General features: G+C 56.0%; 1 protein-coding gene and 2 long non-coding RNA genes across 6 annotated transcripts in view; 1 reads left to right on the top strand and 2 right to left on the bottom strand.

The window, feature by feature from the left end:
- The window catches only part of WT1 (WT1 transcription factor), a 34,408-nt gene extending 21,696 nt beyond the window's left edge, over positions 1–12,712 (bottom strand). Inside the window, exons 1-4 of one of the 2 annotated variants that reach the window (XM_023928469.2) lie at positions 11,151–12,712; positions 7,237–7,356; positions 7,011–7,113; positions 695–772 (exon numbers count right to left, since the gene is read on the bottom strand). In XM_023928469.2, coding sequence (XP_023784237.1) covers positions 695–772; positions 7,011–7,113; positions 7,237–7,356; positions 11,151–11,541 — 692 coding nt within the window. In that variant the 5' untranslated portion in view covers positions 11,542–12,712. The remainder of the gene's footprint in view (positions 1–694; positions 773–7,010; positions 7,114–7,236; positions 7,357–11,150) is intronic. The other variant, XM_023928468.2, reaches the window with a different exon arrangement.
- LOC147652374 (uncharacterized) overlaps positions 12,170–19,106 on the top strand; it is a 28,221-nt gene continuing 21,284 nt past the window's right edge. For 2 of the 3 annotated variants that reach the window (XR_015288082.1, XR_015288084.1), the window contains exon 1: positions 13,647–13,854. This is a non-coding gene — a long non-coding RNA (uncharacterized LOC147652374). Of the gene's footprint in view, positions 12,241–12,709; positions 13,244–13,646; positions 13,855–19,106 lie in introns of those variants that run through there. The other variant, XR_015288083.1, reaches the window with a different exon arrangement.
- Positions 18,113–19,106, bottom strand: part of LOC111942428 (uncharacterized) — a 43,634-nt gene continuing 42,640 nt past the window's right edge. The window contains exon 12 of the long non-coding RNA XR_015288079.1: positions 18,113–18,297. This is a non-coding gene — a long non-coding RNA (uncharacterized LOC111942428). The remainder of the gene's footprint in view (positions 18,298–19,106) is intronic.

Genomic DNA, 19,106 nt, shown 5'->3' with positions numbered 1-19,106 from the left:
TGCGGGTGGGGATGGAGCCAGGGGGCACGGTGCGGGTGGGGATGGAGCCAGCGGGCACGGTGCGGTGGGGATGGAGCCAGCGGGCACGGTGCGGTGGGGATGGAGCCAGAGGGCACGGTGCGGTGGGGATGGAGCCAGCGGCAGGGGAGCCACCCCGGCGGGGCCCCGCGGCGCCTCGGAGCCTTCCTGGCCGGGCGGGCGCAGGAAACCCGCGGGGGAGGCGGGCCGGAGCCTCTTCCCGGCAGGTGGGAGGGCGACAATGGCCGGGAGGAAGGAAACCGGGAGGCGGCCGGGCCGGGACACAGGACGCAGAGCCTGGCGAAAGGCAGGGAAGGGGAAGAGGGATGGTAGGAAAGGGCGACAGCTCAAGGAGGAGAGAGCGAAGCTGCCCCGTCCGGGAGGGGCTCGGGCACCGGCAGCGGGCACAGCCCTGCCCTGCCCTGCCCGGAGCCCGACACAGCCGGCCCTGGGCTCCTGGGCACGGCCGGACAGCAGCCCCAGCTCGGCAGCGAGGATCATCAAAAACACTGCAAACTACAGCCGGCCGATCAGCCGCTCTCAGCTCCGGACAGGATTTTTTTTTTTTTTTGCACGAAATCCGTGACCGGATTCAAATGATAAAATCCAAGATAAAGTTAGCTCAGTAATGCAGCTTCGCTAGGGCGACAGGTTAGAAGAGAACAAAGCTCCTTACCCTTTCAGTGTGGATCCCAAGTTCATTTGATTCCATGTCATGCATTCAAGCTGTGAGGTCATCTGGTATAAATTGTCACTGTCGTGAAAAGATGTAGAATTAGAGCTAAAATTGCAGCTATCAAATAACAATCAAAACATCAGAGTATCAACAATTTCTTTGTTATTTCTTTTAAATATATAACAGCAGGAAGCGAATTTATTTTATATAATCCCTTTAATCGATACATTAGGAATTTTCAAAAATAAAATGAAATAAAAGAAAAGGAAATCTGTAGCTCGAAAATACACTTTGAATCTGCAAGCCTGACGATTGGTAAAGAGCTGAAAATAGAAACATACAACTTTTTCCTTCCCGAAAAATAATATCCGATATTGACACATTGAAATGAACGAATATAGGCAGCCCGGAGGGGTAACGCAAAGGATTATTTGTTTTAAAAAGTCAAATTTGTTAGCTGTTTTAACCAGGAGTGTGAGAGACCACGTGGGTAATGGAGTGAAACAGCTATCGTGACTCGTGATGGATGTTGCTACATAGAGGGGCTTGACAAGCAGTAGAAAAATGGAGTGGCTGAGCGATAAACGGAGCTCACCGCTGGAGCAGGCTCTTCCCCCCCGCTACACACCGCAGGCAGCTCGGCCAGGCTTCCCCGGCTCCTCCCGGAGCGGCAAAGGCGGGCAGGGCCAGCGGGAGCCCCGGGAGAGCTGTCCCGGCAGGACAGGTCCCCGCGGGGCCGGGGAGGAGCCGCAGGTTCCCCGGGCCGGGAGCTCCGCGGGGGGAGCGCGGTGCGAGCCCCCGGCCCCGCAGCCAGCGCTGGGATTGATGCCGGGGAACCGCCGCTCACAATAAACTCGAGTCTCCCCGCTGATTAATTGCACCTAAATTCGCTGGATTTGCGAGGTGAATTTATATAATTTTGTTATTAGGAGATGGTAATTTTTTTTTTTTAATTTTTATTTTTTTATTACTTCGTGGCAGGTAGAAGCGACCTAAAAAAAAATCCAGAATCCAGTGGGAAGCTTTCGCATATAAAAACAAATTAAGTGACTTCAATCTCGAAGTATGCGTAATATCATTTGTCAGTATCACTGGACACTATTATTCATTAGTGTGTCTGAAGTGCTATTATGCTACTACAATGTCCTGCATATCAGCTCAGGAATTGTTAAACTCTCCTGCAGTTTCCCCATTTGCAATAGCAGTCCGTGCTGGTCTGTGCCAACTACGTTTTGCAATTCCACGAATTCTTCCTGTAATGCTGCTGTAATTAATTCCTCCAGGACCCTGATTTTTATTAGAAGTGCCCGCCCGATGCATTTACAGCAGGAGATTTCCCTTTAACTTTCTTTCGTTTGACAGTTCATTTATAAGAGCCTCCCCCACAATATCCACTTTTTCCCCTCCTTTGCTTTTTCATAAAGCAATACACTTATTCATCTTGTCACAGCTCTCAGCCACCGTATTCCGTGCCGCCCTTGGGTGACAGTGTCCAGGACAAGGCTCCCGAGAGCGGAGCGGTGCCCGCTCCCCGGAGCCGCCGCAGCTCCCGGGGCTCCCTCCCGGCCAAAAGCGCTCCCCGCGCCCGCTCCCGGCTCTGCGGCTCCGGCCGCGGCTCCCCGGAGGGACCCGAGCTGGCTTCAGCCTCCGAAAGGAGCCCCGAGAGGCTCTGGGGCAGGCTGGGCGTCGTGGAAAGCGCCGGGAGAGGGATGGGAGCAGAATTCCGCTGTTTGAGCTAAACCCAGCTCTGCCCCGTTTGGTGTCTCCCGAGCGCGGCGCCCCAGGAGAGACCCGAGCCCCCCCTTGTCCTCCCACTGCGGGGGCTGGAGCCGGGGAATGAGCGCGGGGGGAGCAGGTGCCCGGTCCTGACCCCACATCAGCCCAGGCTAGACCCCACATCAGCCCGGACCCCACATCAGCCCGGTCCTGACCCCACATCAGCCCGGCCCGGATCCCACACCAGTCCGGATCCCACATCAGCCCGGCCCGGACCCCACATCAGCCCGGTCCGGACCCCATATCAGCCTGGCCCGGACCCCACACCAGCCCAGGCTAGACCCCACATCAGCCTGGCCCGTACCCCATATCAGCCCGGTCCGGACCCCATATCAGCCCGGTCCGGACCCCACACCAGCCCGGTCCGGACCCCATATCAGCCTGGCCCGTACCCCACATCAGCCCGGTCCGGACCCCACATCAGCCTGGACCCCACATCAGCCTGGCCCGTACCCCACATCAGCCCGGTCCGGACCCCACACCAGCCCGGTCCGGACCCCACACCAGCCCGGTCCGGACCCCACATCAGCCCAGGCCCCCGCCCGGCACCGGAGCCGAGCCGGGCCGCGTTCGGACTCTCGGCACGCCCCATCCCAAGGGCTGCAGGTGGGTCTGTGCCATCTCTGCGGCCGGCAGCGGCCAAGAGGAGAAATTTCTGTGCTGAGCCACTGAGGAGCGAGGTTCTTATCTCAAAAAAAACGGGATTGCCGGAGCTTTGGCTAAATCCGCCCTGGGCGGGAGGCAGGTGGGCACCGCCGGGCTTTGCGCCCCTTAAACCCGGAGATAAGAACGAGCCCAGTTGCCCGGGGGCCACCGGGCGGTGGCTCGGGTTAAACATCTCCCATCTGACAGGTGACAGAGAACAGGACGTCCCTAACGCCACTTACGCCTCGCCATGGTTTATTATTGACGGTACCGTGAGATGATCTCATGGAACCAACAGCTCCTCTCAAAATCTCGGCTTTGGATGGGGTTTGAATGAGGAGGAAAGCGAGGTCTCCAGGGATATGCCTGCTCTGATTCCAATCTGAATCCTTGGCCCTTCGAGCGGCCACAAAGAAGACACTAAAAATAACTTATTTTCATTACAAAGATGCTTTTAAAGAGAAACGAGAGGAAGGGGGGGGAAACATTTCTACAACAGGGATTAATGTAAGTTGGAGTGGAATAAAAGGAAGTCAACGCTGAGCAAAAAGGGAACTTAAAAGGAAACCAGTAGTAGATCATATAGAGTTTGTTTTGGCCTGCACTGCAGTATTACCGAGTTCTTGACCTCTGCACAGAAAGAGCTATAATCTGAACCGAGACTCCTCCACTTTTAAAGTCTTTGCAAGTGTGACTCACAGTAAATTTTCAACATCGAGCATGTTTACTACACTAAACAGCGCTAGGTAGAAAAGTTCACATCACCATTTTTAATGGACCTACAAACTCTCGCTGGCGATCTGAGCGGGTTTGCCATCCGTGCCCAGCTACCGAGCACAGCCCCGAGGCTCCTTGGCTGGGTCATAAACAGGGAGCGAGTAGCGGCCGGGGCGAGAAATGACACAGATAGCTTTGTGTCCAGCCTAAGAATCTTTCAACCATTTCTTTCTTCTCGGTTTTGCCGAGGTACGGGAGAGAAGGCGAGGCTTCTGCCCACCCTCCTGCCCACTCCATTCTCCGCAAGGGAGCCGCAAGGGTCCCTCGCACCCAGCTGGAGAGATGGAGATGAGGGGGAAGCGAGAGCATCAGGTGGAGGTGACTCCCACTGCATCCTCTCCCTCTGCCCTCTCGCTCCAAATCCGAAGCATCACCCCTCGGGTGCGGCGAATCCGGGACGGGGGTGACGGAGGGACCCGCAGCCTCGGCTGGGGTGAGTGGGAGAGGGACCACAAACCAGAGCTGCCCGGGACGCGCAGAGAGGAGGCGGTGCAGACAAACACCAACACCGGCCGCCGCATCCCAGCGGGGACACAGAAACACCACCTCCCGTTCCCGACCTCGCCCGCCACATCCTCCCTCTCCCTGCTGAAGGCGAACGGGAGCGCCTGCTGTCCCCAGCCAGTGCGAGGAAGGACAAACCCCATATTCCGGGGCTGAGCATCTTTCCCTGAGCGCTCTCTGAGCGCCGTGTGCGCAGCGGGCTTGGGCATGGTGAGCAGCCCTGGCACTGGGGTGCGGTGACCGAGCAGTCACTTGACAAAGGAGAGCTGTCGAACTTGACCTGAACTGCGAAACCCAGAAGAAATCTTCGAGAAGGAGGTGCGGAATAAATACGGTCTTGGGGAAAAAAAAAAAAAAAAAAAAAAAAAAAAAAAAAAAAAAAAAAAAAAAAACCACGAAAAAAACCCTACGATTTTGCCAAATCAAGATAAACATGGATAAGCACAGTGCGGTCGTTTTCAGGGCTTTGGCGATGTGGCAAATGAGTCCCTCCCGTTTCTGTGCCGCAACGACTCATCCGCTTTCCTGACCACGCTTTCCAGGAGCTTTGGAACGGGAGGGGACAAGGAGAGGTCGCATCGAGCTCAGCCACCTGTGCGGGCCCCGCTGCGGGAGCAAGGCTTTGTACACTCGCCGTGGAACAAGCTCTGCCTCGCTTACACCCCCACACATCAGTATTGGCTCCTGGAAGCCTTAAAGGATTAAACCCTTATCTTAGAGGAGTAAGCCGTAAACCTCCCAGGGAGCAGGGCAGGATCAAGGAGGTCGGGAGGAAATCGGTCCCCGTGGCGCAGCGCTGCCCACTCGCCCCGGGTGCGGGTCCCCAAGCGCTGGGCGGGAGGTGACCGCGTTAGGGAGGCGACATCTGTGCTCACCCCTGCCCCAGGCTGCCTCGGTGAGGCCCAGGGAGAGCTCCCGGCACTATCAGCGCTCTCCTACCCGAGTCACACCTCCAGGTGCTGCCGCCTCCAGGAGCGAGCCCCGGGGCCCGGGAGGGGACTGGGGAAGGCGGCGGCTGCCGGGGCCGCTCGGAGCTGCCCTCCCCAAACCTCCTCCAAACCTATCTATTTATTATTATTATTTATTATTATTTATTATTATTATTTATTATTATTATTTATTATAATCTATTTATAGATTTCCCTGCGCCACGAGCGATCTCTGCCACTTTAGCAGGAGTTCGCCCCGCCAATTATTCTGCGAGCTAATCTCGCTGGATAGGCTTCTTTCCTTCCTTCATTACCTCATTCCCTCCTTCCCTTGACGTCAACTCACGTTCATTAGCGAAGTGGCTTCTGGAAGTGACAGAATATTGTTGTCTCACGTCCAGTGTCGATTAATCTGAGATGATATAACCTGCCTACAAGAGGAGCCGCTCGCGGCTTCCTTCGCAGAGGCACATTGCTTTGTGTGCGAGAGTTACTTAGCAACTCCAAGATTACGGGACTGGCTCCAAGTTCACAAAAAGTTGAGGAATAAATTTTGGGGAACTTCTTTAACTCACTAAACACGTTGTAAAACTCCAACGCCCAGCCCCCATGTCAGACTGGAAAAAAAAAACCAAAACGGGAAGCCGCTCTTGGGCCCGTCTGTTGGCAAAGAGATTTCGCTGCTTGCAGCAAAGCTCCAGACGCACCTTTCTCCCAGCAAGGAAATCCGATAGGTTTATTGCCCCGATTTCAATAAATAACCTCCCTGCAGGCCCGTTCCCATCACTCCTGGGAGCCATCGCAGCGGCTCTTGGCCTGCAAGACGAAGGAAGCCCTGGGACGGAGCTGAGTTTTAATTGCCTGTGCCACGCTCTGCCCATGGCTGCTGCTCACCAGCCAACACTCCCACACCTTGCCGGCCTCGGGAAGAGCTCCGGGGCTGCGGGGACTCCTAGAGCCGGGACCGGAGAGGAGGAGCGGGGTCCTGCAGCCTGGGGCTCAGCCGGGCTGCCCCAAGCGGGACAGGCTCAAAGAGTGCGGCCAGCCCGGCTCCCATTTCCCAGGGACGGCCGCACCTGCTGCCGGAGCTCGGCTCTCCCCGGCCCCTCCGGGATGCTCTGCCAGAGCCCAGCGGCTCCGCCATCCCCTCCAGCCCCGGCTCGGGAGGGCGAGCCGGCCCCAGAAACCTCCGGAGCACAGCGGGACACGCGACGGAAGGCAGGGCATCTCTTTTTCGTTTGGCGATGTCGTTTTGTTTGTTTTTGGTTTTGTTGGTTTGTTTTTTTTTTTGATTGGTTTCTTTGTTTTTGTTGGCTTTTTGCTTGTTTGTTTGGGGGCGAGGTGGTTTTGCCTCGGTACGGTTTGGGTTTTAGGTGGGTTTTAGGAACTCCTTTTTTAGGAAGTTCCTTTTAGGAACTGCCTCGGTACGGTTTGGGTTTTAGGTGGGTTTTAGGAACTCCTTTTTGGGGATTCGGTTTTTTGGGTGGGTTTTTTTGTTTTTTGGGAGTTTTTTGGGGGTTTTTTTTGGGTTTTTTTGGGTTTTTTTGGTTTTTTTTTTTGAGAAGGGAAAAAAAAAATAAATCACTTTCCTCGCATAAAGGAGAAGCCGTTTGAACGGCATGCGGGGGAGAGAGGCACAACCCGAGCACAAGGAGGGCAGCAAAGCTCCCAGCCGGCCGAGGTACCTGTTGTAGGGCGTCCGGAGGAGCAGAGCCTGGCTGCCCGTGCAGCTGTCGGTCGGTGTGTGACAGCCGTACACCGGGGGAGGCACCGAGTACTGCTGGTCCCCTGCGGAGAGAGCAGCACGGAGTTATCTCAGCCCTGCTCTGAGCAGGGGGCTCCAGGGCCCCCTCCTCCAGCACCGGGCACCGGCTCTGTGCCCGACAGAGCCCCCACGGAGGCAGAGATTACCTAGGGAGGGCTGCTGGCTGATGGGATCCTCGTGTTTGAAGGAGTGGTTGGTGAACTGAGCGGGGTGCGACGGCGTGTGCCCGTAGCTGGGGGTCCCGTCAAAGGCCACGGTGCTGTAACCTGGCGGAGAGAGCAGAGCGGGGTTAGCGGGGATGAGCCAGAGGAGCCCAAACGCTTCCAGCCGAGGACAAGGACAAGGACAAGGACAGTGCCAGGCTCCCCGAGCCCCTCCGTGCCCTCTGCGCTCGCACATCCTCCCTGAGCCTCGCCTCTTTCCGAGGAGCGGAAAGTCGGAAGTCTCGTTCGCGTTTAAAGAGAACAGATCGGCTTCGGTAATAAAAAGGATGTTTTCATTAATTGTTGCTCGTATTAAAAGAGGAAGATTTCCATCTGCTCGGTGTATTCATCTGGCGCTTCCAATTTAGAAGTTACCCTTTAATCTTGCGCTTTTTTTTATTTTGTTAAGAGCGGCTTTCTGAAGAGTCTGCAATAAAGAGGCGGAATGTTACGTGCAAAAATAAAACTCCTCCTTTCAGCGAAAATTGCTCTCCAAAATAATAAACAGCCTATTTTGTTTCCTACAGCGAGCAGATTCAGATGGAAAGAGACCACCTCTGCTGACCCCGGGCCGGCACAGAATCGTAAATCAGGTGCTTGGACACCAACTTTCATTAATGACTTGGAGCTGGCTAAACAACTTCAGCTAAAAAAGTAATTACAAAGTAATATTATCTCAGAGGCTTCTCGGCTCATCAGCATTTACCCCGAGAACCAAGCTCCTCTGAGAGCCACTCTTAAAAAAAAAAAAAAAAAATTAAAAAAAAAAAATAAAAAAAAACCCAACCAAAACAAAAACCCCAACAAAACAAAACAAAAAGTCCGACGCGGGGAAAGAAACCAAAGGGACTATGAGTGCTTTTTCCTTCACACTCGTCTCCCTAAATCCGCTTATTCCAGCACGGGCATCCCTCACGGACCCGACTGGATGGGGTGTGTGGCTGGAGAGGGATTTTGGCAGTCGAGAGGGAGCACTCGGGGCTGTTTTCAATCCCCTTTCGGTGCTGGCTGCTCGGGCAGGTCTCTGCTTCACCAACCATCCGCAATCACAGCGGGTTTCAGACGGAATAAAATGGAGAGGCAGCAAAGGGATTCGAATGTTGCTTCTCCTTTTTATTCTCTCTGCTGACAGGCTGGCTCCAGAGACATTACAGAGCTTTATTCATTAACCTGCACTGCTGAGCGGGAGAAACGGAGGGAGCCACAGGAGGAATGAAAATATCCTAGAACGCTTGAAAACCTTCACCTTCGCGGTGATTTTAACTGCGGGGCTGGGATAGGAGTGGGACTGACTTGATCCTGGCCAAATGTCCCTCGCATCCCCCTGACCCTACGAGCAGAGCTCCTTTAGCGGCGATGACAGCCCGGTACCTCAGCGCTCCCATCCCACAGCTCTTCCTCTCCTTATCTCCTCCCTCAGCCCTCAGGGTAGAGGCTCAACCTTCAACTCCCTTTTCCCCGTTTCCCTCTGTCTCTTTTTTAACTTTCAGAAAACACTGACACTTTCTACGTTACTTTTGGCCCGACAAAGAGTTTCGGTGACCTTCAAAACTCAGCTCGGAGCAGGACGAGGTTTTGGCCGCATTTTCCGGTGTTGCCTGACCCAAAGCTTCAGGAATGTGATAAGAAAGTTGAGTTCTGAACCGAGTTGCCGATAGTGAGGTCTCTTTAATTAGGGCGTTATCAGAACTAGGCCTGATTAAAATGTGCTGAAAATAATTGAAAGTTGTACATCTGCTGGAGAACGGGGCCCGCTGGAGGCATCCAGTTGTTGGAGGAGCCCAGCTGGATGAAAGAGGCAAACGAAAAGAGGAAAATTGGGCAGAGGTTTCAAAGCCTTAGTTTCCTACCCCCCCCACCCCATCCCAGACTTGGCAGAAATGTCATCGCAGAGCCAAGGTAGCGTCTTTCCCACGGTCGGAGGAACCGTCTAAAAAAAAAGCAAAAAAGGACTTCAACCTTGAGGAGAGCCAAAGCAAAAACATTTTATCCATCCACCAAAAAAAAAAAAAAAATTAAAAAAATAATAATAAAAAAAAAAGCGAACACCCTTTGCCGAATTTCTCTTTCCAAAGGAGCTCTCTCTCTCTGCCTGTCACCAAAAACAGCTGTGGCTAAACCCCAGGGATTTCTGCATGTGCGGAAAGCAGCCCCGAGCCGAAGGGACCCCGGCTGTGTGCGGGGTCTGGGCGGTGCTGGGGGTGCCCAGGCCGAGCCAGCTCCGTGTGTTAAAGGCTCCGTTTCTCCTCGGGGTGGGTAAAGCCCAACGTGAGGATGGCGCTGGGTCGCAGCTCTTTTGTCCCTCGCTAGCTCGAATTTATCTCCATCGCCCTTCTCTCCACTTTCTCGTCTCTATTTCTGCCCAGCGATCATAAATCCCCTCCGATGTCTAAAATCCTTTCAGATGTCTTTCAAAAGTCCCCTTCAGAGTCGCTGTCCCGGCGGGCTCTGGGCCGCTCCCCTCCCGTCCCGCAGCTGGAGCCGGGACCCCGCGGGCTCGGCGCGGCCCAGCTCTCCCCAGCCCCGGGGATGCTGCCCGTGTTCCCCGCCGGCATCGGCAGCACGGCCCGGAATCCCCGCTCTGCGGATTCCTCCTTCGGAGCCCGCTGCCTGGAGAAGCCCTGGGGCGGGGGCCGGGGGTGGAAGGCAGCAGCGCGGTGACACCGGGAGGGCGACCCGGCACTGCCCGGGGGAAACCCGTGCTGAGCAGCCCCTGCCCCTCTCTGCAAACACCGCCTGGGCCTCGGGCCACCTCTCAGCGGCCAGCACCGAGCGCATCCGCCGAACTCGGCCTCTGCTCTGCCCCTCGCCCTGCGGCCCGAATCGCCCTCCCGGGCCGGTCGGTGCCAGCCCCTCTGTGGGTACGCCGTTCTCCCGCGGGGCACAGCAACCCCGAGCTGCGGGGAGCCCCATGCTGAAAGCAGAGAGACCCCGGCCCGGCTCATCCCTCTCCGGCAGGACCCTGCCGATCCCGGTCCCCCGAGCCTTGGCTGCCCGGCTCCGCTCGGTCAGATTCCCGTGCGGGGCAAACGGCGGCACATCACCGCTCCCGGGCCAGCTGAACGGGACCCGAAAGGTCTCATACGAGTTCTCCGCACTCTGGCCCCTTCTCCTTTCTTCCTCGGCTTTGCACCCGCACATGTTTATACTGCAGGCACTGGAAGAAAAAGGATTAGATGCTGCCCCCGGTGCCACACGCTGGTGACCCATTGCCCGGCCGTTCAACCCTCGGCAGATTCTCAGGGCGGTGCGAACACCGAGGACCGCAGGGAACCGGTCCCGGCCACGGAGACACGGACAAGAAACGACGAGACGCCCCTGCTTGTGCATTCCAGCCCAGGGATATTCAGCCCTCCCGAGGTTAATTCGATAAGGGGCTTGAAAACACCAGTGTGCGGACAGCGCTTTTCGGATTCAGGAAGAAGTTTGGAGGTTCAGCCCCGCCACCACCCCCGAGATACGAAGCGGGAATTGTCTCGGGCCGCGGGCCCCAGCTCCATTCCAGGACTTGCGCCGTCTCCGGCCCGAACAAACCTTTGCGAAGGCGAGAGGCTGCTCCAAGCCGGGCCCGGGGCCGGGGGCTCCAGCCCGCCTGGCAGAGCCTCCCGCTGCATCCGCTGCCCCACGGGAGGGGCGGGGGCCGAGCAACTCGTGGCTCCTAAAGCTCCCGGGAGCGACGTGGCTGCCGCACAGGGAGGGAAGGGAGGCACGGGAGGGCTGGCTCGCCTAACCCGGCTCGGCTGCCGCGGAGAAAACACCGGGCTTGGTGTTTACATCAGGCGCGGCCCCGCGGGGCTGAGCGGGCGCCTCCGGGGGCCGCCCCCCGAGCCCGGGGAGCCCGGCAGCGCGGCCCTTACCCTGGTTGCGGATGGCTTGCTGGCTCTCCAAGCAGTTGGGCAGGTAGGGCCCGTTGGGGAACATCCGAGCCTGGCCCGAGGGCGGCTGGCTGGGCGGCGGGGCGCCGAAGGGCCCGTAGCGGCAAGCCCCGGCCGTGCCCGTGAACTGGCCGGAGAAGTGGACGGTGAAGGCGCTCAGGTATTGCTCCTCGTGCGGGTCCGACCCGTTCCAGCTCGGCTCCTGCTTGATGAAGGAGTGCGGCCCCAGCGAGCCGTAGGAGGCCCCCGGGGGAAAGTCCAGGACGGGCGCCCACTGCGCCGCGCTGCTCACCGGCATGGTGCAGTTGCTGTTGCCCGGCAGGGAGGGCACGGAGGGCAGCAGCGCGTTGAGGTCTCGGACGTCGGAGCCCATCTGCTCGCAGACCTTCTGCCTGCCGCCGGGCAGCCAGTCTCCCCCCGGGCCGCACTTGTTCCAAGACACCTGGCCCCTGCCCGGCAAGCCGGAGGCCGGCTCCGGCTGCAGGCACCAGGCCGGCGAGCTCAGCCCTTTGGGGGAGGTTTGCTCGGCGACGCAGCTCCCCGGGTCCAGCCCTGCGGGAGCCGGCAGCAGCGACAGGGAAAGGTTGTTCTCCAGGATCGCCTCCGGGCTTGCACCCGCTCGCAGCGCAGGGCAGGGTGCCGTGTGCGTGTGTCTGTGTGTCCGCGCGTGTGCGTGTGTCTGTCTGTACGAACGTCCGCCTGTCCGAGCTAGGGGGGCACGGCCGCCGCGCACGCCTCACCTCGGATGCCTGCTCACCCTCAACTTTGCAAAGCTCAAATAGAGGCGCTTGCAGGGGAGGAGGAGTCAGCCACGCCGATCCTCCATTCACACAACCTCCGCCGAGGGGCTGCCCACAGCCCGCTCTGCTGAACCCAGCCGGACCAGACGCGCGGGGGGGAGGGGAGACACAGGAGAGCCGGGGATGGAGGGGGAGAGGTGACTGTGGGAGAATATATCTCCCCTACACATCACTCCCACCCTTCTTCTGGTGCAAGCGCCACTAAATCTCGCCGTAACGTTCCTCCGCTTTAGGAGAGACTTGCAGGACTCTCAGAGGGATACAGGTGGCCAGTAAGTACGTGCTGGCCGACTTCCCCCGCCGCTCCGTGCATGTCCGTGGGGATTCCCGAGGGCCGCGAGGTCGCAGGCCCTGGGGATCGAGCCGAGAAGCCTCCGCCCTTGCAGGAACCAGGGGAAGTGACACGGCCCGGGGCGGGCGGACCCCTTTCCTGAGAGGGGAAAGTGTCTTTCCAGGTGCCTCTCCCTCTACGGGAGGAACCCGAATCTCCCCGAGCTGCCTGCCCGGGGCACCCCGGGCGCTCTCTGTCCCCGGAGGCGCAGCCAGGGCTGGGTTACCCAGGGCTCCGGGGGCAAGAGGAGGGGTGGGTGTCCCTTGCGAGGAGCCCGGGGCCGGTGTGAGCCCTGTCCTTCCAACCTGCCTGTGCGGGAGGGGAAGGAAGCAGCTGGGCGGGCGGGGGAGGACAGCAGCGCTGTGAGTAACCTGCTTTGGAGGGATTCACCTGGCACTGCTCCCGGGAAGGCCGGGACTCTCTCTTTCCTCTCCAGCCTCCTGAACAGCGGGTCCTTAGCGTCCATCCCGGGGCTGGCGGCCGGAGGGCCCCCGAGGGCACCTCACAGGTTATCCCCGGACGGTCCTTCCTGCCAGGAGACGCGGCAGGGTCCGGGGGTGCCGTGATCCCGGCGGTGCCGGAGCCCACCTGGACCGAGTGCCCAGCCAGGGAGCTCCGGGCCCGGCACAGCCCCGCGGGACTTGGCGGTACCTGCCAAAGGAGATCCTGCATCTCTCCTGCACAACTACGAGCGAATGATCACCCGGGGGTGGGGGTGATGCTGCTACGAGCGGGCAGCTGCGGGCTCAGGGTACTCGCGGAGTGCTCGGAGGGCCCCGCCGCCCTGTCCCTTGCGCCTTGTCACCGGCCGCTGTGGCACCGCAAACACCGCCGGGGCCACCGCCCGCACCCTCACCCTCCCTGGCAGCGACAGCAGCGACAGAGGCTCCGTGAAGGTTCACCCGCCGCAGGACACGGCGAGCCCGTGTCTTCCCGGTGACAAGGTACACTCGGGATTTCCTTTCCCTCGCGGCACCAAAGGTTATCGCAAGCATCGCCAAACTTGAAGCGATGTTTTAAGATTCAAAGGGTAAATGCGACAACAAAAGAAATTAAAATAGGTCGTTAATGGAGTAGCTGAGTATAATTTCATTTTCTCTTAAAACTATTAGTCATAACGGTAGGGTTTTGTTATTAGTGAAATTATTTTTTTCCACGAGCTATTTCAGATAATTCCCTTTTAAAATCTCTGTCGGCGCATACATCTATTTATTACAAAAATCCACGTGTAACGTAAGTGCAAAAGATTTGTTCATTATTTTTGCCGATATTAAATATCTCCTAAGTTTACAGGACGTAGCGCTTCAAAATCCACGGCAAACTGAAGCACCCTGGGAGGGCACTTGTGCAATCAGCCCGTGCCCGTGCGGGGGAATGGCGCTGACCTCTCTGCTCTGCCTCCAGCTCTGCCTCCAGCTCTGCCTCCTGCTCTGCCTCCTGCTCCGGCCGCACCGCGGCTCCCGCACACCGCGGGCAGCCCCTGCCCGGGAGCTGCGGGATCGGGACAGCTGCTGATGCTGCCTTTGCTCGTTTCTATGACGGACCGACACACGAGGTTGGTTGAACTCGGTACCTTAAAGGGCTTTCACAACCTAAACGATTTCATGATTGGTTCTATGATCTCCGGCTCTGCGATGGACGCCGTACACACGGGAATGGCCTTTGGCCAGCCTGAGCGGGGTGTTTAATTTCCCATGAAAACTAGAGCTCTCTAGGAGCAAACAGAAAGTGCTTTTCCCGTAGTGGGCTGTTTCTCGAGCTAGCATGGGGGTTTTCTCTTTCCCTGAAATTAGCTAGCTTGATAAATCATCTTGAAAAGGAAAAAATGTTTTCTTTCGCTTAGCTCTGCATTAATCCACCTGGAAGGAAGAACTACCGAAATCCTTCCAAACCTTCTCCTCTCTCACTTTCCAGCAGTGAAACGAGACCTTGGACATTAGCGCATCCTTCCTCCCCGCGGCTCCTGGCGATGCTAGGGTGGGGGGGACTCCGGAGCTGCCAGCTCAGCTCAGCTCAGCTCAGCTCAGCTCAGCCCAGCTCAGCTCAGCTCAGCTCAGCTCAGCTCAGCTCAGCTCAGCCCTGTGTTGGGCCAAGCCCCGGCACCTGCTCCCTCCGGGCCGTCTCAGCCGTGCGGGGCACGGAGGCGTCCCGGGAAATCCTCAGCGGCGGAGCCCGAGCACGGGGAGGAAAGCCCCGACCCTTCTGTCTCGGGATGGGCTGAGAACTTTTGGGAAACGGCCAGCGGCACTTTTTCCAGCTGTTCCCGTCTAGCCAGCGCCAGGGAGAGAGGGAAATCTCCGGTCCCGCTGCCCCAGCACAGGCCGGGAGCGCTGGCAGCAGCTCCCCCCGGGGGCGCACGGCATGCCGAGAGGAGCTGCTCCCTCTTTGCAGGAGGCATCTTCCCGAGATCCCGACCCCGATCATACTCCGACTTAAATCACCCTGTCTCGCCCAAGAGTGCTTGGGTGCGCAGTTGAGCGCAGTGCCGAGGAGATGGCAGTTCAGGGCCGGCATCTCCTTTGTCTGGTTCTGCTTCCAGAACCAGGCGGCCCGGAACATTGTGCCCTGTCCTCTCCAAACACAGCCCGATCCAGAACTCTGCCAGGCTTCATTGCCCGCTTCCATTGGTAATTCCTGATAACGCTCAGTCTTCGATTGTGCTGAAGGCATATTCTGCAAGGTTAGACAATAGCTGGAGGAGGATAATTCTAGTGAGAGTCCCACTCGATCCCGAGAAAAACGGGGTGGGGAACCTGCTTCAACCTGAGCACCGCCGCCGCACCTCCCCAGCCGACGATTTCTCTCTGCCATGCTGCTGACAAATTAAGGGATCGGTCATTCTTACTAAACTAAACGATCCCCCCGCGGTTCGGAGGTGGGCGAGACTGACTGGAACGGAGATAAATCCCCAGCCCTTCCCCTCCTGCTCACGCCGCTCACAGCACGCAGGGGGATCTGTCTCCTTTCACTCAGGGAGCTGATCAGAGTTTGATTATTTAAGTTCTAAGAGCAGCAGAAACAAAGCTGCGAAGCATCTCCAGGAGCGCAGGGGGCAGAAACTCATCACGGCGGGCCCAGTCCCTCATTGCCGCCGGCAAGGCAGGACCATCCTTCCCTGTGCGGGCTGCCGTGGGCACTGCAAGGCTTTCGAGCTGCCTAGAGGATAAAGGGTAAAAGAGCTTTGTCTGATGCACAGAGGAGCAAAGACGCGCGGCTCTCCCCGCAGCTGCCGGGGACCCCTCCGGGCGGGTGCGGGGATGAAGAAGAAGCCCCCGCGGGGTCCTGAACATCTCCCTTGGCCCCGGCTCTTCCCCCGCCCCGCCGGGGCAGCCTCCCCAGAGCCGAGCCCGCCGTGCAGCGGGCCGGGCCAGGCCGGCGGGGCTTGGGCCATTATTGTACCGTAAATCTTGGAAACGCTGGAACTAATTACGGAGAGGATATGTCTCAATTTGTTCCGCATTAGTGCCGCGCCGGGACGCAGGCACCGAGCACGGGAAATTGATGGGCCCGGCCCGGCCCAGCCCCGAAGGGACGGCGGCCCTGACCCCGCGTTCAAGCCGGGGGCGGCCCCGCTCCGCCTCCCGCACCTGCGGGGCCCCGAGGCCGCCCCGCACCCGCAGCCGGCCCGGCCCGGGCCGTGCCCGCTGCAGCCCCGAGGTACCACTCGGGCTCCGGGAAATTTATTGGCGTGCTGCTAGGACGAGGCTCGGTATAAATCACCCAGCTGTATAGGGCCATAAAGCATCCCCGTGTATCCCGCCCTCGCCGGGGTTCTGGTGGATAGGAGTTCATGGAAGGCTGGGTATCAGTAACATCTTTCAGATCTGGAGTATGTGACGTTTTTAGAGTCTTAGATATACAATGGGGTATACTTATGGAGTGGCTAAAAGTATTACGTAGAATTTTTATAGGTATTTTGTACTTACATGCGAAAGAAATTTTGGGGGAAAAAGTTCTTAGGTAATATGCTCAGTTCTTGGCATTGCCGGTAATGGCCTTGAAAGTAATAAAATTATTATTTCGGCAGGAGAAAAATAAAAATATGCTAAAATTTAGTGCATTGTAAACGGGCGTCTGGTAACTGAGACTTAAGGAATTAATTACTCCCAGGTCACAGCATGCAGATCCCACTGCAAAGGCACACTGAACTCTAAATGTAATAATGTGTAAACACATCAGTAACAATACCTGGCATGGACAGCAACTCAAAGAATTCTTTGAGCCACCTGGGACACCATCTTTGGATATGGGTACATACTGGAAATGTAAACCAAACTTTTATACATTCAAAAGAATTAGAAAGGCTCCAGCTGCAGTAGACAAACGCTGCAGTATCCTCAGTACCTCAGGGGAAGGAAAGGCACCCGCAGCCTCAGGTCTCACTAACTGTGGGGTATTACAGGACAGGGACAGAAGATGAATTGTCCTTTACCAGTTTCTCCACAAACTGGCTACGAACCAACCATCCATAGCTTTTATCTATCAACTTAACTCTTTAACAAACACAGTTTAACAATGCAAAGCAAGGTCCAAATCTCCCTTTGCTCCTGCAAAACCCTTTGGCAGCCCTGTGCAAAGATACCCTCTTCACCAGTTGTCCTCAGTGGGAAACAAGAGGGCTCCAGCAGCTGGTCTGTCTTAGCTGAGGGTCTAAACCCTTTTTCACTGGTTTTGTTCATTGTACACACCTCAGAGGAATTTGTCCATGCAAGCCCCTGACTAAAAGTTCTGTAAGGCAAGTGTTCTCACTGAAATCAGTGTCTGAGGATGTCAGTCCACCAGGATTTGTACCACACAATGGGGAAGGCCAAGCATTTCCTCTGCCTGTTTGGTGAGTGCAGAAGACAAACAGTAGGGACAATGTGCCTAATGCCTAAAGCAGAAGGGAACCAAAAGCTCCCGGCTTCTGTTCAATACCTTCTGCACACTCTAGAGAAATGGAAGAGGTGACAGCAGTTTTGCCAGAATCATGGGAGACTCCAGCAGTATTTGTGGGTGCTTGGATGCCTTGGGTAAGCAAAGAAAAGCAGATGGTTGCATTTTGCAGCACAGCTTTGTGTGATGTGTCAGTGATGTGACCTGTGAGGGGGTGGCAGGGCTGGAGAGCTGTTGCAACTCGCCGAGTCCCTCCTCCCAGCCCCAGCAGCACAGCACAGCCAACACCCACGGCTCCTTCACAGCCTGGGCAGACATTCCACTGCCCCCAGCCTCCCAGCACAGCCCTTTGGCTTCCTTAGAAACCAAGCAAACCCAGTCCTTCGTAACCACAGCTACACGAAGGCGTGTGCATCTCCTCTCTCTGGACTGCACGTAGCGATACGTGTGGATTGCAGCAGTACACGTGAGGTAGAGAAGCTCATTTTACCCATCTGGATGGCTGGAAGCAACAGGCAGCAAAAATGTAGCCCCAGCTGAAACCAGAGGTTTCCCAGTTCTTAGGTCTGAGGTTCCCCAGTTAGTGTGGCTTTTGGTCAAACCCGAAGCTTCATAGGCAAAGTCTCCCTTGTGTGGGTGTGGGACATCTGGTGTGGACGTGAGTGTGAAAGGCCATCTGAAAAGTCCATGGTTTCAGGGCATCAACCCAAGAGAGATCTGCTGCAAGCAGGGACCAAAGCCACAGTATCAGATTCAGATGGGCTGCAGCTGTCACTGCTTTCAGATTTGTGACCATCACTGTCCAGCTGCAGCTTCTGCTGCCCCCATTGCCACTGTCCCACAAAGCTCATGCTGAGCAGGGAAAGCTGGAGAGGAAGCTGCGGGGTGAGGTGGGGGAAGAAAGGAGACGAGGGAGGGAACCCACATGCTGAACTTGCCTTAGAAGTCACATTTCTTCTTCATGAGATGCAGGACATTCCTTTCCCTTCAGATTTTATGTCTGTTTGATTGCACTAAATTCATCTGAGTGCTGCTATGACACAGGAATTAAAAGCACCGAAGGTTTGCCGTAGCTGTTGAGTCATGGGCGCAGACTGATCAAATCTACCGCTTGTTTTTCTTCCTATTACATGAAAGCAGAGTTCAATAAAGTTCAGATCGGAACTAAGACCTACTTTGTGATGTCTTGACAAACCTTTCCTGATGTATTTATCACACATTAGTCAGAAAGAAAGAAGCACAAAGGAACCCTGTCAACTTGTTATTTATGTTTTTTAAATGAAATAGTGAAAGGAATGAGCAAGTAAGTGTGATTCCTTTCTCTAGATTGTAGTATCATAGATTAATAGCTCTATGAACAGATTTGCAAGTAGCACCATCATGCTAGTCAAGATATTAAAAAAGTTTATGAGCAGTTGCTTAGGAAAAACAAGATAAAGCCAATGGAAATCTGATACTGGTCAATGGTGCATTTATTCAAAACATAATACTCACTTCAAGTCCCCATAAATCCTTTGCAAATGAAACTTCCATTGTGATCACTGTTCCAGATCTAAATGATTTACTTTTTTTCCTTTGGTAGACATTAGATAGATCTCAGAATGTACAAGTTATGTACCTACTGATACAGAGTTAATCATGTACCCATGAGATAATAAATAATAAATTCAAATAAGAAGATATTTCAAAAAAAGGACTATCTTCACAAGAGTGGGTTTTGTTTTTTTTTTAATTTGTTTGTGGATGAACTTGGATGAAAAATCTCACATTTCTGTGTGATTTGTTTCAAAATTCAGGGCTTCCACAGTTCAAAACTGTGAAAGTTCTCAGGAGCAAAGCAGACGTTGGATTGGGCGCAGTTTCAAAACTGAGTTCTTAGCAATATTTATAATCATAGAGTGCTTTGGGTTGGAAATGGCCACAAAGATCATC

The sequence above is a fragment of the Cyanistes caeruleus genome, chromosome 6 (genome assembly GCF_971803275.1).
Source record: "Cyanistes caeruleus chromosome 6, bCyaCae1.hap1.1, whole genome shotgun sequence".
Classification (NCBI taxonomy): Eukaryota; Metazoa; Chordata; class Aves; order Passeriformes; family Paridae; genus Cyanistes; species Cyanistes caeruleus.
Note: the sequence above shows the minus strand (reverse complement) of the source record. Positions and strands in the feature narration are given on the sequence as shown.